The sequence below is a fragment of the Penicillium argentinense genome, assembly GCF_028826775.1.
Source record: "Penicillium argentinense strain IBT 30761 chromosome Unknown utg000010l_segment0_segment0, whole genome shotgun sequence".
Classification (NCBI taxonomy): Eukaryota; Fungi; Ascomycota; class Eurotiomycetes; order Eurotiales; family Aspergillaceae; genus Penicillium; species Penicillium argentinense.
Window position 1 is genome coordinate 1805433 of NW_026622669.1, and position 21316 is coordinate 1826748.

The window sequence follows — 21316 nt, forward strand, 5'->3', positions numbered from 1 at the left end:
GTAGCCTGAGGCCTTGAAGCACGTGTGTGCTTACTCAGCCACGTGATCTCGTCGCAAATGTTGCAGTAATCTTTCTGCCAGGGATTTCCGCCTGCTTTGCCATCGTCGCGTTGCGCCACAGAAGAACTGCTGTTCAGACTAACCCGCTTTGGACTAGCGTTGCTTACCAGTGGGTTGGTCAGCTGCGTAATTCCCGGCACAGCTGCAAATGATTCGCCGAGCCGGCGCTGACTGATGCCTTGCAAAGCAGTTCCTAATGGACAGTCGCTTGCGATGATCAATAAGTATTTATGAAGCTTGACTAACGCTGACTTCCATGATTCCAACACAATCTTGACCATCCACGCGAACCTTCGAGTCATGACCTCGCAGAAATATAAAAGGCTTCCATCTCATCCATGAAGCTGCTTCTGTCCATTTTAATTTGCATCACCGCAGTCTCCTTCACATACTGTCCTTCAATCCAGGACTCCTTCACCACATTTTTACAAGAGCACACACCAACAAGCCTGTCACATTTCTTCGCAAAGAAAATTAGCAGCAACAGTGCACACTCGGAACTTGAATTGGATAGCCAACCCCCTCCAGTCGTTCTTCCCATTACCAACATGTCCGCCGCGCGCGCAATTCGTCAAGTCTTCCTTGCCGTCGAGCAAGCAGAGGGTGCCGGCGCCCGCGTGCGCCGTTCCATCGGAACAGCCAAGTTGCGCAACTTCAGCCCCTTCCTCATGCTCGATCACGTCACCATCGGCAAGGGCGCCGGTTTCCCCGACCACCCCCACCGTGGCCAGGAAACTATCACCTATTTGCTCTCCGGAGGCGTCGACCACGAGGATTTCGCAGGTAACAAGGGTACCATTGGACCTGGTGATTTGCAATTCATGACTGCCGGCCGCGGCATCATGCATGCTGAAATGCCTCACGAGAACCCCGACGGTAGCCCCAGCGTCGGCATTCAATTGTGGGTTGACTTGCCCAAGAACCTGAAGATGTGTGAGCCTCGATACCGGGATCTGCGCGCTTCTGAGATCCCCCTCGCGACGGCCGACGACGGCCGTGTCTCGATCAAGGTGATTTCCGGCCAGTCGCACGGCGTGGATTCTGTCCGTGACCTTGCGTACACCCCAGTCTGGATCTTGGATGTTACCATCCGCCCTGGTGGTCGTATCTCGCAACCTTTGCCTCAGGGTTGGAATACCTTTGCTTATACCCTTTCGGGTGACGCAATATTCGGATCAAATGACTCGACCCGTGTCGTGAAGGAATTTCACAATGTCGTTTTTGAACAGTCTGGGGATTATGTCGAGGCCTCTGTTCCTGATAATGCCGAGTCGGAAGCTCGTTTCTTGATTATTTCGGGCCAGCCGCTTGATCAGAAGATTGTCCAGTACGGTCCTTTTGTGCTGAATAGCCAGCAGGAAGTTTATCAGGCTATGGTTGATTTCCAGACTGCTTCCAATGGCTTTGAGAAGTCACGGAACTGGCAGAGTGAGATTGGAATGCGCATGGCTCACTAGATATGCTGCAGTCCTCTTGGTTGTATTTATGAAAAGCATGATCGGTCGGCGTTATTATTGTTTTGAAATGGTTTCCATAAATTTTGAATGAATCATGGTTTCGTGTGTCCAAAATATGTCCAAAGAGAAACCAGAATATATCGCTCGCTTCGCTAGAAAATAGAGAATTATGGCCCCCAAAACATTATTCCAGCTGCTTGTTTTGACCAATTTCAAAGAGACGAGTAGTCAACCGGAAGCCAAAAAGACGTAGATGCTTCCCGCACCAACGTGCGCACAAAAGGCAGATCAATGTTTCGAGTATCAGAGCTTTATCTCGAGTATTAGAGCTCATCTTTGGGGTACAAAAATCGAGTGCCATTCTGACGTACTTCAATCTGCTGAAACCCCATCGATCATAAGCTTTGCGCCTACGGTCCCAACCACGGCAACGCCTTTCGGAATCAGCAAATCCCGAATCTTGAAGCAGCCAAAGACGACAATTCTCGTCAAGGCCGGGCAGGAGCGGAAGATACTTTGTACAACGTAATCATCCACAGCGACCTCGTTGAACGAGATATCAAGATACGCAAGCTGGGGATATTGTTTATTTCCTGCAAAGACAGTTTCGTATGCCTCGCGCGAGATGTGACGGCATGATGCGACATTCAGCGTCTGGATCTTGGAGCCGGAGTGCTCCATCAAGGCAACAAACCCATTTGAGGCAAGACCGACAGGCTTTGGAGGGCCGGCAGGGTTCGACATGTCCACATCTCTGAGTCCGTGAAAATCGACGTGTGTCAAACCGGGATTGGACCAGTTGTGGAACAGTGCAGTCAAAGCTTGATCTGTCAACAAGTCGTTGTTGGTGATTCGGAGTTTGACGAGCTGTCGACATTTGTCGTGGATAGATTGCAGGAGTTGGTCCTCAGAAAGTTTGAAACCTTCCAGAGACAGCGATTTGAGGTTGGGCCCCGCTGCATTGATAATACTGAGAAGGGGTGCCGGGTCTGTCTCTTGGTCAAGGCAGAGCGAGAGATGTTCCAGCGACTTCAAGTTTGAAATGGCCTCCAACGCCCGGTCGCCCAATTTGGAGAGCCATTTGAGTTTCAGGCGCTGAAGTCCAGTGCAGTTATTGCACATGATCTCGGCTGTTTCGTCGTCGAAAGCAGAATCAAGGTTCCAAAGCTTGACGCTTTGAAAACGTGGACCGATTTTGGTGAACACCTGGCGCCAACAGTCGTCAGACACCAGATTTGGGGAGTCCAAGTGAAGGTGTCGGATTTTCATGTCGCGTTCAATCATGTATTCAAAAATTTCGTTCTTCATAGGCGTGACAAAGCGGAGATTCAGCCTGTTCAAAGCAGGCATGGACGCCAGGATTTTATGATAATCATCGGTGTCAAGATCTAGTGTACATTTATTAGTATGCTGCCATGATTGAAGCCGAGAAAAAGAAACAAGGAGGTTGCACATACTTGCACAGTCATAAATGTTAAGCTCCGTATGCTGTGGACGGAGAAACAAATTCAAGATCCTCGAAGTGACTGCTCTTCTGCGGGACAGGATTTGACTGAGACGATGCATCAATGACGGAGGCAAATCACCAAATTCTTCGACGTCGGCAATGTTATCCGCCACTTTCTGTAAGAGAAGTCAGCGAGCTTTTCGGCATATGTACCCAATTCGTGAGGTCAACATACCTTAATGCACGTCTCAAGTAGGCTCTGTGCACCGAGGGTGGTCACTCCATCTAGTATTTTGGCCTGATTTTGGCGGCGCCCAATGCCGGGGGTGCGCTTTTTGGCAGGCACTTTCTTTTCCGCATTGGCTTGGTTCTTCGAGCATTCCGGACAGAGGAGACCGCCATTTGGGCCCGTCTTGCTATATGGTGTGACCGTGAACCGTTTGCCACAGATCTCGCAATTCTCCAATTGGCCAGGTAGCGGACGTGACTTCTCATCCATCATCTGCTTGGCCAATATATCGTCATCATCGTCCGGGTCCCCAGTTCGTCGGGCTTTGCGACGAGCGAATTCCTTGCTCCTTTTGATTTTCTCAATGGCTTGTTGACGCTTGCGCTTCTTCGCTTTGTCTTCGGGCGATTCGGGCTCGGGTTGGTATTCGGGGTCTTGATTCTCTGCATTTTCAGCGGTTTCTTCGTTGGCATGCTGCTCTGATTCCGCCACTCGACGAGCATGATCGTCACGGATTTGGTTTGCGTCGATGTTGTTGGACTAGATAAAGAATTGAACTGGTCAGCCCCGGATCAAGAATGGCAGACCTGGAGGACGATCCACGTACGGCAAGAAAATCCGTCAGTGCCGAGCGCCTATTCAGCGTCTTGTTAGTACTTTCGCAAAGGCTGTTGGATTTGGGTGGGAGAGTCATACGGGCCCCGGATGTTCCTCGCTGCCCGCCGGTTGGGTCGGTCGGCCCTGGAAGCGAAAGCATCAGTACTGGCAGGAACGAGGGGTCTCTCAGCAGTCCAATTCGTACATCTTGGCTAAGTGAGTCGGGCCGGAGGGAGAGTCTGGGTGGCGTTGAGTCCTGGAGGACGAGAAATGACTGGACCCGCGGCAGTTTCGCGTTGCACTTAACGCGAGGCTCTTATCGACGACGTGAGGCGATAACGAGTAACCATCAGAACTTCGAGACGACCACGGGGAAACAACGCACAGAGGAAGCGGCAGGGAATGAAGCCGAGAAATCAGTCATCGGCAGAGTTTGGGAATTGCCAGGTTTGCAAACTCGGGGTCGACCGATTGAAGAGTTTTCTTGGTTCAGGCACTTCTCGATCGATCACTTCCGATCACTGGCACTCTTCCCACTCTCGCCTCCCCCCTTTCCACTCGCTTCACTTCTCGCGCTTCGAACGCTTCGAACGCTTCGTTCTACACTCGCTCTACTACGACCCCGTCGGCTGGGTAGGCTGCTCCGTTAAAATAACGATTTCTGCTTGCCCTGCGCGTTTGAGAAGACGGTCCGCAGACGGTCCGCTGCAGAGCCGCGCCGCGCTTTGGTGATAAATTTGGATTCTGTACAAACCCCCGTTTTCCTCTTCGACTTGTCTCCTGGCTGGGTCGTTGGACATGCGCTGACTTCGTTGATTTTGTTAGAAGTGAAATCGAATCTTCCAGGCCTCCTTTCCCCGCCATTCTTTGGACCCCCCGAATCTGAGTCTACTTTGCGCCTTCGTCCCCATTCGCTTCCACCATGAAGAGAAGGTCCCAGGTCGTCTCGATCCCCGATTCCGAAGATGAGGCACCCGTCAGTGAGACGTCATTAAGGGACTCCTCGCCCCTCCAGCGATCGCAGCCCCTGCGCAAGGGCGGGTCATCTCATACCAAGAACCAGACCCACCGTGTCATTCAAGATTCCGAGGACGATGAGGACCCCATCGATCTAGTTGGTCCAAGAATGACGAGACAACGCTCTGCTGCCAACCTGGCTACCAACATTGCCGTGGTGGTTCCTACATTTACTACAAGCCATGGATCGCCAAGCGACTCCGCAGGGAGTTCGCGGGGAATTCAATCTGCGGACGGGGTCACCGGGCTCAACACGCCGGCAACCAGCGTTAGTACGGGAGTAGATTCAGATGCCAAGAAGCCATCGACCCGGGTGGATGCATCGGCGCGCGCCCTGCAACTGCGAACGAGTGCCAGAAAGCCGAATACCCTTCAGCGAGGCAAGAAGAGGCGTGCTTCTGTTCTGTCGTCGGATGGCGAAACTAGTGACGCGGCACTTGCCCACGCTCTGCAGATGGAGGAGTATGAGAGCTCATTGCCCAAAAGTCCTAAGGGCCGGGGAGCAGGCGTGTACAGTTCCAAAAAACAGCGGGTCCAGGACGAAGATGACCTCGCGGCTGTCATTAGCGATGAGAGCTCCCCTGTGCCTTCTCTCGAGTCTGACAATGATGACGATGATGACTTTGACGTGTCTGATAGTGAAAACGAGGATGCCCTTGCTGGTGGTGCAGGCTCTGTTCATGTCCCAAACAACCTCAATCCGAATGTCAATCCTACGACACACACCGGCGACAACGGGCCAGAAGCGATTGAGTTGGACGATGAGGAAGACGAGGAAGAAGCTGGACCGAACTGGTGGGAGCAGCGTAAAGCTCGTCGGGTAAGTTCCACTGCCCTAGCTTTCTATGCCAATCAACTAACCTCTCCCAAGGCCGAACGAGACCGCAAGAAGCTGCAAAAGTCGCACCCTACGCTTACCACTATGTGGGATGATCTGAAAGCCCAGCCTATCCTCGACCCAGAACCAGCCAAGCAACCGACGTCGATCACTCGCAAACTGAAACCCTTCCAGTTAAAGGGTTTGAGCTGGATGACTGCACAAGAGCAAACATCTTACCGCGGCGGTCTCCTAGGCGACGAAATGGGCATGGGAAAAACCATCCAAGCTGTTTCTCTCATCATGTCCGACTATCCCCAGCCCTTCCCAACTCTCGTGATCGTGCCGCCGGTTGCTCTGATGCAGTGGTCATCTGAAATCAAGGTGCGATCATAATAATTTCCATAGCATTCTATGCTTGGGTGATGGCTGATCTTGAAGTTAGGAATACACCGATGGCAAATTGAAAGTCTTGGTTTATCACGGGTCTGATTCCAAGGTGAAGAAACTCACCCAGAGTGATATCCGCAAATACGACGTGATCATGATCTCTTGTGCGTCAAAAAACCACTCTTCGGCCACGAGAATATCTTTTGACTAATCTGCCCCACAGATTCGAGCTTAGAGTCCATGTATCGGAAGCAGGAAAAGGGATGGTTCCGTGGCGGGGGTACAGTCAAAGAAGACAGTGAGTTCTTAGATGGAAAACTTGGCTTATATGGCAGTCACTTATCCTCTCACAGGTGTCATCCACGCGATTCATTACCACCGGCTCATTCTCGATGAAGCCCACAGCATCAAGGTAAGACAGCTGCTGATCTGTTACCCATATATACTTGACACCCATGCTAATCTTTCTGTTAGCAACGTACCACAGGTGTGGCGCGAGCCTGCTTTGCCCTCGAGGCGAACTACAAATGGTGTCTCTCAGGTACTCCCGTGCAGAATCGCATTGGCGAATTCTTTTCTCTCCTTCGATTCCTACAGGTCCGACCTTTTGCCAGCTATTTCTGCAAGAATTGCCCCTGTGAACAAATGCAGTGGATTGCAGATTCAAAGGGGCGCTGCACCAATTGTAACCATACGTACGTTCTATTTTGAAGGGAAAGTCCGATTGACCTTGATGCCAACATTATTTTTAGGGGCTTTCAACACATTTCGATCTTCAACAAGGAGATCTTGAATCCAATCACGGAGGGAAGGACTGCGACTGAACGGAAAGATGGGTTGGCCAAGCTGCGTTTGATCACGGACCACATCATGCTTCGTCGATTGAAGGAGGAGCATACTTCGTCGATGGAACTCCCGCCAAAGCGGTAAGTGTGCGGTTCCCAGCGTCTCTGTGAGTAGGAACTCATGATGATTTGCTTAGGATGACTCTTCACAATGAATTTTTTGGAGAGATCGAGCATGATTTCTCTCGTAGCATCATGACAAACACGACCCGACAATTTGATACCTACGTTAGCCGGGGTGTCATGCTGAACAACTATGCGAACATTTTCGGCCTGATCATGCAGATGCGCCAAGTTGCGAACCATCCAGATCTAATCCTGAAGAAGTCCGTAGAGGCTGGTCAAAATGTCATTGTGTGCCAGGTCTGCGACGAACCTGCAGAGGATGCCATCCGTTCCCGGTGCCACCACGACTTCTGTCGTCGGTGCGCGAATGACTATATCCAGTCATTTGAGTCCGATGAAAACTCGACCGTGCAATGCCCCCGATGCCACATTGCTCTCACGATCGATTTGGAGCAGCCGACGATCGAGCAGCAGGCCGACAGCACCAAGAATACATCGATCATCAACCGAATCAATATGGAAAATTGGACATCGTCGACGAAGATCGAAACCCTTCTGTATGAGTTGTACCAGCAGAGGAGCAAGAGCCACACTCCGAAGTCCATTATTTTCTCTCAGTTCACATCGATGTTACAGCTTGTGGAGTGGCGCCTGCGCCACGCTGGGTTCAATACCGTCATGCTTGATGGCACGATGACTCCTGCGCAGCGACAAAACTCGATTAATCATTTCATGACCAACCCGGACGTGGAGGTCTTCCTGGTTTCCTTGAAGGCTGGTGGTGTGGCCCTTAACCTGACAGAGGCTTCTCGTGTGTTCATTGTCGACCCGTAAGTACTACCATCATTTCGCTCTTCCCTTTGTGGAGACAACGTGCCTTGCTAATACACCTCATGTAGATGGTGGAATCCTGCGGCAGAATGGCAGAGCGCCGATCGCAGCCATCGCATCGGCCAGCAACGACCTTGTGTGATTACTCGTTTGACGATCGAGGATTCGGTCGAGTCCCGCATCGTTCAGCTCCAAGAGAAGAAGGCGAATCTCATTCGGGGCACGATCAACAAGGACCAAGCGGCCGCTCTGGAAAAATTGACTCCCGAAGACATGCAGTTCTTGTTCCGTGGCTCCTAAATGTCTCTTTTGACACCAGTGGCGTCAAATCTCGCAGTCGATCTCGCCCGACGTCACCAAACTGCCGTCCCGAACAGAACGCGTACCCACGGCCTCTCCACCACGAAATGTCTTGATGATCGTTTTATTTTTCCATTCTTTCCGCATATTATCTCCGATATCTGGCTTTCCTTTCTCTGTTTGCCACGGTACTATTTTTTTATTTCTGAGAGAGCATTGATTGTCTTGTTCCTAGCGTGTACTACATAAAACTTCTTACATCTAGAAATGCATCCCATAGTGACTTGCTGATTCGGCAAAGGAAAAGTTGCAACTACACACCTTCTTGTCTCCTACATCCACTCGCCGATTTTTTCAGTTTTTCAGATACCTGCTTGTACTTCAGGCTCCTAAGTATTTATGAATAGCAATGCATATTTTTTATTCAATGTACACAAATCGGGCTGTAATTACGTATTACTTTACATCAGATGTCAATTTCGTATCCGGGGTAGCACCAAACGATCTCGTCAGTGACTGAGCCAAGTACATGATCTGATAGCTGACTGGACGAGGGGTGTTCAAGATAGCAATAAATATGGCGGAGTGGTAGTTGGTGACTTAACTAGCACCCAATTCATAGTGCTCGTGGTATGTGTTAAATTGCAGAAATTGAAACATCCTCAGTAATGACTATTGCACCGTTCCCATCGTAAATATAGATCAGCAGGAAGTCTCGTGGGAAGAAATTCATTGGGTCCTCGTGCCAAGTCAATTGGCGTCCTGTAGGGCTCTCACCAGGAACAAGCACGATGAGATCATGGGCCCGGCGTTACGCTGCTGCCTATTTAACTCGGTAGGGACTGGTAAGGCTGATGCTTGGTTCGCCGCGTGAACGCCCCACCATCCCCTGGACATCATTCTTCTTCACTTTCTCTTCTCCTCGGCCCGCTCTGTTCCTATTCTTATCGGGCCATGAGGTTACGCCCCGCGTGTGGTCTCAGTCTGGCTTTAAATTGATATTGATCCCTCATCCCCCACCATGGCGCCCAAGGTCGACCACTATGGCCCCAAACTAGTGGAAAAGGCCGACAAACTCCAGCACCGTTTGACTATGAAGGATGATGCGCAGCCCGCCGGAGGCTTCGATGCGACCCCGATCCCCCATGCGCCGCCTGGATATACTCTCAAGTTCACCTTCCACCGAGGGAAAGACCTTCCGATCGCCGACTTTGGTAGCTTCTCCTCAGACCCGTATGTCGCGGCGCAACTGATCGTCGACCTCCCGCGCCGCCATAAACAGGATACTCCTGTGCGATTCCGAACGCCCACCGTGCGCAAGGATATGAATCCAATATGGGACTGTGAATGGATTGTTGCGAATGTCCCGGCTTCGGGGTTCCAGCTCAAGGCGATGGTCATGGATGAGGATCCCGCGGACCATGATGATAAACTCGGGATCGCATTTATCGAGGTCGGCGCGCTGTCAGAGAATTGGCCCGGGATTAAAGAACAATCGTTCAAGGTGAAGAAGCGCTTTGGTAGTAAGCGCGTGTATGTCTTCACCAATGTCTCCGCATTCGCGACGGGTCACCATCAGGAGTCTTTCTTGATTCTTAGTGTGGAATGCCTCGGGCGAACACCGGGCAATGAGGGGGGACAAATGTATACTGCTGGTCCGAATCACTGGTTCAAGCACTTTTCGCCTCTCATCGGCCGACTCGCGGGCACGAAAGACCGGATTGAGACACAGGATGGAAGTGGAAAGGCCATCAGTCGATATAAGTAGGTTGCATGTTGGAACTCCAACCTGCCTCTCTCCGCACACTGACGGGTATTTGAACGTAGCTTCCAAGCGATCCAAATGCAACTGTCGGGGCCAGTCCCTTCTGAGCTCTATCATCGCTATGTTGAATTCAAGCCATTCGTCGCAGGTATGTTCCAGGCGCAAAGTCTGCGAGGACGAATCCTACACAAGGCGCTGCACCATCAGCACCAGCGTATCTACAATTTCGACCGATCAACCCTCCACGGAGCCTTTCCCCAGCCGTGCCGCGAGTTCGCCCAGAAGTTCCTGGAGTTTGTCAACTACGGCCAAGGCGGACGGATCTTTACCTATGTCATCACCCTGGACGGACAGCTACGGTTCACCGAAACCGGCAAGGAGTTTGGAATTGACATGCTCAGCAAACACACGATGCATAGTGATGTATCGATTTACATTGCTTACTCGGGCGAATTCTTCATCCGCCGGCGCAAGTACCGCCACCACCGCCACCAGTCTCGTTCTCGGTCGCGCTCGCGCTCGCCGCAAACGCGCGCTGATGGTGAGGAATTGCCGGTTGAAGAAGACGGAGAATTCGAAGCGCAGATTCCTCAAGAGGTTTCGACCGAGCCGGCCGACTACGAACTCTTCATTGATAATGACAGTGGGACGTATCGACCCAACTGTGAGAAACTGCCACTTCTCAAGCAGTTTCTTGCCTCGAACTTCCCGGGTTTGCATATTACGACCCTGGACTGCCAGGCAGATGCCGAACGGATGGGCGAGATGAAGCAAGAACAACGGGACTTCAAGAAGGAACATGGTCATCTGATCACGTATCTCCAGCAGAGCAGCGCCTCATCCCTGTCAATCTCCAGTTCCGACGAGGAGGAGTTGAATGAGCGCAGTGGCGAGGCCTCGAAAAAACGAGGCGATTTGCATCGCCGGTACCACGAGATGCGTGACGTGAAGGGGCAGATGATGAAGTGGGTCGAAGCCGATGGCCATGCTGACCGTTCGAAGCACAAATATGTCGCTGGGCGCGAACGAGCCTCCTCGACTGGCGAGATCATGAGGTCTTCCACGCCCGCCAACAATGGGAAGGTTGCCTAATCCTGCATCCTCCCCTTCTCTGCTCTGTCCTTTTGACCCGTTTTTCAAAACCGTTTCCTAACCTGCTTTCTGCCCCGTTCCCGGTCCGTTCTCTGATTTCTATCATCTGTATGCCTTCCTATCGTCTTTTATCTCCTTGGTCTTATTCTCGGTCTGGTACCGAGTGTTACGATGTTCACGATTGGGTTAATGCCGCGGCCACGATTCACGCGGGGACAGTGTATCATAATCGAGCATAATCGCTATCATTAGTGTAGGGTTATTAATAGAGCTGGCGGTCCTCTTTGCACCAACGTGGCCCTTTCGTGCTCGAGTCGCAGTTGACTCATTCTGTAGAAGTCGAAATGCTGGCGCCTCTGGGCGCATAGAGGCTGAAACAAAGACATTGCTCCGCCCCCGCTACACGAGATTAAAGAGGAGCAGGACATCCCGTGCGATACGCAATTTGGAAATGCGACGTCTAGTCACAAAACACTAAACGAAGCAGAAGAGGCGTCAGTTGGTACCTCCCAGGTCAAGTGCGGCGCTCCACTGTTCGCCCGAGAATCCACCCCCTCCTTCAAATCGACGCGATCACCGATCCCAAGCTTCGACTCCACCTCCGCCCCCCTCCCACACCCAGCCTCAGCTTTTGCTGCTCACGGATGACCCTCTCTCGATCGCTTCCTCCCTTCTGGCCATCCGACTGCTGCGCACCCCGTCGATGGCCGATTGGCTTGGTGCTGATCCAAACTCCCGCCGTGACCTGATTGCCTCTGCCTGCGCTGCACCCGCGCCATCATGGGCAATGTCGCCAGCCGTCTCGACGATGCGGGGAACTTGTTCTTCAAGGACCAGAATCGCTGTATGTGCTCCCGGACTCGACTCGTCGCCTCGGCGAGAATTCACCTCCATACTAACCAAGTCGCCATTTCACAGTCTCGATCGCATCGGTCACCGTCAGCAACTCCCGACGTCCCCTCCTAACTCTGTCCCCGAACACGTTTCCCGCCGTGAGATATATAGCGAAGCGAGACACAGGTGACGACACTCCGATTGAATATATTCAGGTAGGCAAATCATGCCCATACTGGCAGACCTGCTAAGACTAACTTGGTTGATCCCACACAGGATCCCGACGTACCTTCGTCTGCTCCGGTCCCGACCTTCTTGCTCCGCCTCTCGAATGATGATGAGCTCATCTTCGATTTCACCTTCATCCTTCGTCAGACACAGACCGGCAACATCGCGGGTTCGACCGTCAATGGCGTCGCGACCTCCCTCCCTGAAGTGGCCAACACCAATCTCACTGGGCTCACTTTTGCCCACGCGTCAAACTCGAAGGAACTTGATAATTTGATCACGCGAGAGTTTCACGCAAATCCGAATCTCCAGAACAACTCCAACGTTCAGCTCATCGGGGACTTCTCCACCGATGGGGCGCCCTCCGTCTCGTTTGGCTGGACCTGGAAATGGAAACCGCCGAAGACCACGGAGGACAAGGGAGGTGGTTGGCGAAACAGCTGCAGTTTCTTAGATTATGACCAAAGGACCAACCGTCTGAATACTCTCGCCCATTTCTCCTTTTGGGTGCACAACTCCGTTCGCCTCCTGCCGAGCCCGTCGATGTCGTCGCCGCGCCTCGAGCTACCCGTCCCTCCTCCCCGCAGTCGCATTCCATCGACCCAATCCGTGATCTCCCAAGCGAGCGACAGCGAGAATGCCTCGAATCAAAACCTTCCTTCCATCACTCCGCCCGAGTCTACAGACGGTATGCCACCGCCTCCCACTGCGCCCCCGCCACCACCTCCCGTCAAAGTGGACCTGGCGACCCGCGCCGGAGATGATATGAATGTGGAGGATGGCCCTTTATTCCGTGCTACAATGAAAGCTTTGGAACAGAAAACAGGGAATATGCGTGCCAAAATCAAAAAGGTCCTCAAAAAGGCAGAGGCTGCACAGTCCGCACAGTCGCACTGCAATGAGGCGATGGAAGGCTTCTTGGGATCATTGAACGAGGCCTCGACCTCGAATGCCAATGCCATTCAGCCTGCGCTGGATCACTACTTTGAAAAGATTGCGCGCCAGATCCAGAACTACGAACAGTTGAACACTCTTCAGCTACAAAAGCTTGTCATTGAGCCCCTCGTCAAGCTGTATAACAACGACATCAAACAAGCGGAGGCAAAGAAAAAAGAATTTGACGAGGAAAGCCGCGATTATTATGCCTATGTCAGTCGATACCTGGGCCAGCGACAGGACTCGCTCAAGGAGAAAAAGCGCGCTGAGAGTGACTCGAAATATCAAGCGAAGCGTCGAAACTTTGAGCTGAGGCGCTTCGATTACTCCTCCTTCATGCAGGATCTTCATGGAGGTCGCAAAGAGCAAGAGGTGCTGTCGCATTTGACTAAATATGCCGACTTCCAAGCCAAGAATTTCTTGGCGGCTGCCAAGAAGATCGAAGAAATGGTCCCTCAGTTGGACGCTCTGATCCATGAGGTTAATCGGGCAGACAAGGAGTTCCAATTCAAGCGGACTGAACGTGAAGAGATCCGCAGAGCGTTGGAAAAGAACAGCAATCCCTACCTGGAACCTGAGGTTGTGGCTGGTGCTTCTGGCATGGCATCTACATCTACCGGGGCTGCCAACGGTGGTGCCTCGAACGAGACTGAGCTGGGTCGAGCTGATAGCACCGGCTCCCAACTACGCGGTGTAATCAGCAACAGCTCGTCGGTCTCATCCCAGGCAAACGCCGGATCAGTCAGCTCGGCTGCCGGCATATCTGCTCCTACTGGCGGCACTGGTTCTGCCGGCGCATCGGGACAAAACCGTTTCAAGGGAATTCGTGACCTCGAAGAGCCAGCTGTCCCAGGAGCCGATCGCACTGCTGGTCAACAGCGGAAAGAGGGGCTCCTGTGGGCACTATCACGGCCGGGTTCACACATTGATCCTAAGGGCATCAATAAGCAAGCATGGCACAAGTAAGCTTTATTCTTGGCATTTCTTGGCTGATTCAATCCGCTAACACTCTCTTAGATTCTGGATCGTATTGGATCAGGGAAAACTCTCGGAATACAGCAACTGGAAACAAAAGCTGGATCTGCATATGGAACCCATTGATCTTCGAATGGCATCGGTCCGTGAAGCTCGTAACGCAGAGCGACGCTTTTGTTTTGAGGTCATCACTCCTCAGTTCAAGCGCATCTACCAGGCGACTTCGGAAGAAGACATGGCAACTTGGATCCGATCCATTAATAATGCTCTTCAAAGTGCGGTCGAAGGCCGCGGCATGCCGCAAGCACCACCTGTCTCGTCATCCGGAAAGTTGTCGACTGGTCGTGACATTGGCTCAGTACTTACTGGGAAAAGCTCCTCGGTTTCAGGCCACCATGGGTACTCGAATAGCTCCAGTCAAGCGAGCGGCGTCAACCGTCGCACTACGGTTGGAGCGAGACCGAGCTACGTTCGCCATGATAGCAACAGCTACGAGGAGAATCCGGCACGACTCCTCCAAGTCGTGCGCGATGCCGATGAAGGGAACAACTGGTGCGCAGACTGTGGATCCTCTTCCAAAGTCGAATGGGTCTCAATCAATCTCGGAATTGTACTATGCATCGAGTGCAGTGGCATTCACCGGTCACTTGGTACGCATATTTCTAAGATCCGTTCTCTCACGCTGGATGTGCATTCCTTCTCAAACGACATCGTTGAGATTCTCCTGCAAATCGGCAATCGGGTCAGCAACATGATCTGGGAAGCAACACTCGACCAGTCCACAAGACCAACCGCCGGTTCTAGCCGCGAGGAGCGATTGAGATTCATCACAGCAAAATATGTCGATCGAGCCTACGTCGAAGGACTTCCATCTCCACGTTCCCGCTTCGCAACTCCTGACGAAACCCTCCTCGCTTCAATCAAAAAGAATGACATCCAAGGCGTTCTCTACGGAATTGCTCTCCGCGCCAACGTCAATGTTCCAGATCGTTCACGCAGTACTCCCGCCATCTTCCTCGCGTTGGCCGCTACCGACCCCGCCTCCCCCGGACCAGCATCTACTCCAACGTCTCTCTCCGCCCGATCAAGCACAAAAGCAATCCCCTTCCCCATGGCCGAACTGCTGGTTCAGAACGGCGCGGAGATTCCTCCCCAGCCTCCCTCCATCCCTCTTTCTCCCGCAGCACAGCTCTACCTCAGTCAGCGTGTGACTCGGAATGCAGGATTCAGCGCTCCTGCTCCTCCCGCTCCGCCTTCTGTTCCTGTAAGACCCGCTCCGAATGACACACTCGGCTCGCTGCCCACTATTCGCTCGGCGAGTAAGGATTCTTCGTCTTCGTCTGCTTCGCAAGCCCCGGGTAACTTGGATAAAGAAAAGGAGAAGCTGTCTAAGCGTGGGAGTGCTGGTGCTCGGTTCGCGGGTAAGGTTGCGTCTCTGGGAATTGACAGGTGATTTACTTCTTTCTAGATGCATCTTCCCTTCCTTCCTCTCCTCGCCTCGTGCTGTCCTTTTTAGTGAACTGGATGGACGCCTGCGCATAATTTTAATTATATTACCCACCCCGCCTTTCCCCCTTTCCCACACTAATGAAATTCGCATGAACATTTCTTCTTCCCCTGATGACTCTGTGTATGGCTTGGTTTGGGCTTTGTGTTTTTCTTTTCACTTTCGTGGGGACCTCATGGTGGACCTGCTCTTTACCCTTCTCTCTTTCTTGCTTTTCCTCTCTTGGTCTATTTCCCTTCTTCGAAAATACCAACAGGATGGCTCTTTTCTCTTCTTTTTTGTCTATGTGCATCTTACGCCTCCATCGATATACCGACTTTTTCTTCACGGTTGGAGAAATGAATGATTTCCTCGGTGGGCTACTCATTCTTTGTTTCTTTCGCTTTGGTGAGGATAGGTACTGTTATACTCGATTTTCATCTTCTCCGAGGCAATTGAGGCAATTGTTTGGGCGGGCTAGCTTTGTGTACCGATAACCAACCTCGCGAATATCCCCCGCACGGGTTCTTCTTGCTTTGAAGTTTTGTCTTTATCCCTGTAGATGAAAATTCTATCATAAGTCGCAGAGTTGTATTTAGACTACGGCAATATCCTCAATATCCATGGATATCCACATATCCTCTCCGCTAATTGCGGATATGGTATGTCACCCAACATTCTCAACCCTCACTTTTGTGGATATGGTATGCCACCCAATATCCTCTGGATATTTGAGGATACTCAGTGGATATGAAACAGGCCAAACATGCCCACCTCGTGAATTTTTGAGCGTGCATTATTTATGCGGATTACTTTGTATTTTTCAAGTAGTCACAGTGTAGTCATTATTTCTTGAAGTTTTTAATTTGGTAGACACAATCTTATTATTTTCATACTACAGACTATCTCAAATCAATCTGAAATTCATCAGCTTGCGTAATTATCGTCGCAGCTTTCTAACTGTTTTGCATCCTCAATACTAGGCTCTTAATCGGCTCTTGATTCTCCTCTTCATTGTCTCTAATTAGCTCGAGAGTTTTAAGCTGGGGCATCCCTTTCCGGAGCTTTACCTAACAATACAGCTTCTCTAACAGAAAGACACTCTGTAATAACTGCTCAACCTCAAATTTAGTAGCGAACTAATAAAGTATCAGTTCTCAGATTATACTTAGCTTTAATTAGCCACGACGATAGTGGCAGATATCGCGAGCACTATTAAATAAATGCTCAACACCTACGCCACTAGCTAGGATTGAGAGAATATCCTGCGCCATTCTTACAAGAATCGGAAACTCATACTTATGCTCTTTCTAGAATACTCAGTGAGAGGCGTCATCAAGATCACAATCATCATTATCTAGGGCTTCTCTAGTGGCATCTTATAAGACCACAGTATCTAAATCACAGCGAATTATCTCTTTATATCGCTAAAACTCTCGCTTAAGGACTCTATAATGTTACGGACCCTGCGACATGAGGGGCCACCGCTTACTGATGGGCCGCCGAGAGCCAACCATTCCTGGGAGATATACCTGACTCCTAGTCACGTGCACAAGAAAGCGGAAGCGGCCTCCTCATCACCGCCTTATCCAAACATTTCACTACAGCATTAAAGCATATAGAAAAGAGAGGCTTTAAATATGGTTACTATATGCACTGTATATGAAATATTGAGGTTACAGGTTAGTTGTTCTGCTAGCGCGTACTTAATCAGCAGTGGTAGCCAATTAAAAACACGAAAAGTGGGGAGCGTGTGTCGAAATTCCGACACACGGTGGGGCTGGTCACGTTACTTTTCTAGCTAGGGGCACCCAGCTGATCATGGTCCGGAAAGTAACGTGACCTGACCCACCGTGTGTCCAAATTTCGACACACGCTCCGCCCAGCCACCTGAGCGTGTGTTGAAATTTCGACCCATGGTCGCTTAATTTTAGCGTGAAATTAGCGTACACTAGTTATAAATACCCCTGTGGATCAATTGAGGTTCACCCCAAGCCCTTTCCTCGCGGCGGATGGGACGGCGGTCCGCATCAAGCGGCTCGAAGTATGCACGGGGGAGCTGCTCCGCTGTAAAGGTGGCAAAGCTGGTATGGTCGACCATCTGACATAAGTGAAAAAAGGGTGAACAGTGAGGGGAAAGAAGAGAAGACGAGATGGCTAGAGAGAAAAAAGACGCAAGTGGTGGGTGGTTGGTTGTATTGATCGTTTATATATTTTGGACGAGCTTTGTTGATGTACCATCAATGAATGGGACGCGCTTTATTCACTGATGGCATCAAAGGAAGGAACTCTAGTGAAGTAAGCGCGGCCTATTCACTGGCGCAACCAGACATATGCAAAATTAGGCCTACGCTCGTGTAGACATACTCGAAAATTATATATACAATATACACTGTATATACAGACACTGAGGTTATAGATGGGCCGTTCGACTAGCGCGTGCTGAATCAGTGGTGGCAGCCAATAGAATATGCGTAAAAGTGGGGAGCGTGTGTCCAAATTTCGACACACGCTCAGGTGGCTAAGCGGAGCGTGTGTCCGGAAATGGTGAAAGGTTGTTCCGGATGGGTGGGTCAGGTCACCTTACTTTCCGGACCACGATCAGCTGGAGCCCGTATACCCCTAGAGAGTATCCTAGAGCCACGACCACGTGACTATTCATGGCCATCACGAGGGTCCAAGGCCGAGTTCCAGCTGATCGTGGTCCGGAAAGTAAGGTGACCTGACCCACCCATCCGGAACAACCTTTCACCATTTCCGGACACACGCTCCGCTTAGCCACCTGAGCGTGTGTCGAAATTTGGACACACGCTCACATTTTTTCATGTTTTTAATTGGCTACCACTGCTGATTAAGTACGCGCTAGCAGAACAACTAACCTGTACCCTCAATATTTCATATACAGTGCATATAGTAATCATATTTAAAGCCTCTTTTTTCTATATGCTTTAATGCTGTAGTGAATGTTTGAATAAATAAGGCACGCGCTATTTGCTGCTGCCGTCAAAGGAAGTTTCGCTAGTGAATAGAGAATAGCACCTTCCTTCACTGTGTATGAACAAAAGATGAATCATCTTCAGATTCAACCTTATAATTCTATAATCAATATATGCCCAACATGTGTTAAGATAACTCACCACAGGTGGATTAAAAGCTAATGCTCGAAATGTAGTTACTGGATCGTTAGACTGAGGGGGAAGGTCTTGAAAATCGACCAATGGATCATTAAATGTAGACTCAAAGCGTGTTGCAAAGTCTGGATGATTGAAGACAAACATATTTTGGCAAATATGTAAACAATAGGATTGTAGGATAAATTGGTATTTATAATCAGTCTACGCTAGTTTCACGCTAAAAATAAGCGACCATGGGTTGAAATTTCTACCCACGCTCACCCCAGCCACCTGATCGTGGGTAGAAATTCAACCCATGAGTGGGTCAATTCACGTGATTTTTCTAACCACGCTCAGCTATGCCCCCTAGGGGTATATACTGGGGTATACATCGATTCCAACGGCGACTCTAAGAGACACATAAGGAGTATACGGGGAGGATTAGATATATATGGACACCCTTTTACACACATATATTTAGTTCTTCGTGAATAATCATATATTGTTAGTTAGATATATCTTTGATTCTATCTTCACTGTTCGACCAAGCCAAATATCCTACAAGTAGGGGAGCTCTTCAGACTAACCTACTTAGCGCTCTACCTATTACACCCTTCGAAGTTACTCAACAGGACCCGAATCCGTTCAGACTTAGCATAGCAGCAGTACATTTGCGAGTCAGAACTTAAAGGTTAACCGAATGGTGCTCAGAGGGCTGATTCCGGCATCACCAGCACATATTACAGTTATACCGACTAAGAACTAGTAATTTGTTGACCAAAATTTGACCACTGACCGTGACCAGATAGCAACGCGTAACATAAAATAGTGTTTAACATAGTCAATTTCACCTTAACTGTGAAGGGCTACGGCCGAATTGATTCAATTGAGCGCGCCAAACATGCAGTCTATCTAAAGCTTGGAAAATTTTAGAAATAGAGAGTGGCCAGTGGTGACTAAGTATCCTGGGGAGTTGATAAATCACATCGCACGGGCTTGGCCTGGGCAATAGATCGGGACCTGACCCGTTACATTAACGGTCTGTTAATATAAAATATCGAAGTTTCTTTAGTAGGCAAAGGATCGATATAAGTGCATAAATATCACTATATAATTCATAACTAGTACCAGTGTGATACTTTAAGAGCTTCCTTTCTGCGGTTCAAAGAGCCTACAGCATACGCTTCTTCTAGATAACTCCTTTGTTATTCAACTTACTCTTAGCTTCACTAAGATAAGAGAAAAGCAGTTAGAAGTTAACACGGTTCAACACCCAACTTCTAAGGCTGCGATCATATTCACCTTATCAATTAGCTAGGACTCGGGATGAGAGGAAAATGGAATTTTTTATCCTTATGAGTGATCTGCCATATTTACCCCGCTTAACCCCGCTTTCTTTTTCACCGTGTTTATCTTTTTTGTTTCTATTTCGGTCTATTTATACGAGAATCATCCTATAGACCCAGGCTAAACAGGAGTGAGAATGGAAGTCATCCACTAAAGGTGGTCATTTGCGAAAATCGACAACAATCTGCCCGGTAAACACACGAGAAGACTCTACGGTTCACTACCAAGGAATCGGGCGTATCTGTTGACACAACTACGAACGGGCCACAATTGGCTGTGTACTCATGTCAAGGCCCGCCGATTCCGCGACGACGACTACTGCTTATGCGGCGCTCAAGAAACGGTCACTCATATGTACACTAGAATTTTTGTTTTATAAAACCCGACCTCATTCTCTAGCTGTGCCTAGTCTAGCACGATTGCCTTTTTCCAGCTTGACCCCCATGGGCATGCGATGTAGGGGAGAATGGGTTCTACCCCTGTTTGGTGCAGTGGTAGGACTTGATTCAGCTTCCCAAACGGGGATTGGGACCTAGGGAGGCCACGGATTCGGAGGCATTTTTGAGTAGGATGATCCATAGGTAGACTGTGGCAGTTGATCCTCCGGCGGCGGAGAATTCGTTTCTGGAGATATATGCTCAGCGGTATGATATTAGCTTCTGGTTCCGCAACCGGTCTTGATACTGTGCAAAACAAGCCAACAACAACATCAGCGATTGTTTTCTGAATCACATCCATTGGTTTGACAATCCACTCTGGGATATTCCCTTGTTTATTCACTGTGGCCCACACTGACGCCGCATATGTGATGGTTGACACAACCAAGGCCTGGTACAGCTGCCGAGCGTTTAGTGACCTCAACCCTTTCAATCGCATCAACTACTGGCTTGCTTGGATGCCACTCTTGGTGGCTCTGCCAATATGTTCTCGGAACCTTAGTTTCTGGTCACATATGACTCGTAACAGTTTGAGTGTATTGCTTGGGGCGGTCTTTTGTTGATCGATCTTGAGTGATTGCGCTGGTTGTGCGTTGCGGTAGGCGCTGCTGGTAAAGTGGACGTATTGAGTTTTCTGCGCCTCAAATGTAGCTCCAGACTGTGCCGCCCAGTTCAGTGCCTTTGGTATAATATGTGTCGGGAGGGTCTCTGCATTTGCATCTGATGACTGGCCCACAGTGAGGGAGGACTGGTCATTTCCCTATGGCAGTGCCAAAAAAAAAAAAAAAAAAAAAAAAAGGCGGTAGTTTCCCTTGGTGTACCCTTGGTGGAGATCTACACTATCCAGTGGCTCACAATCAACACACACTAAAGGCAAAGGAACACACAGAATGGGCAAATCAGGGTGCAGAGAAATGCACTCTGACAGACTTCATTTCTCCACTAGGATATATGACAGGTTTTTCGTAATATATCAGGCAAGGCAACAAGAACCACTCATGACAGAAGCATCTCAATCTAGCTAATCACACTCGGTAGTTTGTGGTA

General features: G+C 50.1%; 5 protein-coding genes across 5 annotated transcripts; 4 read left to right on the forward strand and 1 right to left on the reverse strand.

The window, feature by feature from the left end:
- Window positions 1–398: 398 nt before the first annotated feature.
- N7532_010362 (pirin family protein) lies at window positions 399–1517 on the forward strand (the record flags this gene model as incomplete). Its single annotated transcript, XM_056622853.1, has 1 exon — window positions 399–1517. The coding sequence occupies one exon, from the start codon at window positions 399–401 to the stop codon at window positions 1515–1517; it is 1119 nt and encodes a 372-aa protein (XP_056470269.1).
- Window positions 1518–1889: 372 nt separating this feature from the next.
- On the reverse strand, window positions 1890–3950 carry rad7 (uncharacterized protein; the record flags this gene model as incomplete). The annotated part of the gene is made up of 3 exons (XM_056622854.1): window positions 1890–3140; window positions 3200–3733; window positions 3801–3950. The coding sequence occupies 3 exons, from the start codon at window positions 3948–3950 to the stop codon at window positions 1890–1892; spliced, it is 1935 nt and encodes a 644-aa protein (XP_056470270.1).
- A 762-nt stretch (window positions 3951–4712) lies between these two features.
- On the forward strand, window positions 4713–8056 carry N7532_010364 (DNA repair protein RAD16; the record flags this gene model as incomplete). The annotated part of the gene is made up of 9 exons (XM_056622855.1): window positions 4713–5627; window positions 5679–6008; window positions 6070–6178; window positions 6238–6312; window positions 6368–6426; window positions 6489–6709; window positions 6767–6940; window positions 6997–7755; window positions 7825–8056. The coding sequence occupies 9 exons, from the start codon at window positions 4713–4715 to the stop codon at window positions 8054–8056; spliced, it is 2874 nt and encodes a 957-aa protein (XP_056470271.1).
- A 1021-nt stretch (window positions 8057–9077) lies between these two features.
- N7532_010365 (C2 domain protein) lies at window positions 9078–10913 on the forward strand (the record flags this gene model as incomplete). The annotated part of the gene is made up of 2 exons (XM_056622856.1): window positions 9078–9820; window positions 9884–10913. 2 exons carry the CDS (start codon window positions 9078–9080, stop codon window positions 10911–10913), a joined length of 1773 nt encoding a protein of 590 aa, XP_056470272.1.
- Window positions 10914–11693: 780 nt separating this feature from the next.
- On the forward strand, window positions 11694–15339 carry N7532_010366 (putative ARF GTPase activator (Csx2); the record flags this gene model as incomplete). Its single annotated transcript, XM_056622857.1, has 4 exons — window positions 11694–11757; window positions 11832–11962; window positions 12024–13873; window positions 13929–15339. The coding sequence occupies 4 exons, from the start codon at window positions 11694–11696 to the stop codon at window positions 15337–15339; spliced, it is 3456 nt and encodes a 1151-aa protein (XP_056470273.1).
- Window positions 15340–21316: the final 5977 nt, after the last annotated feature.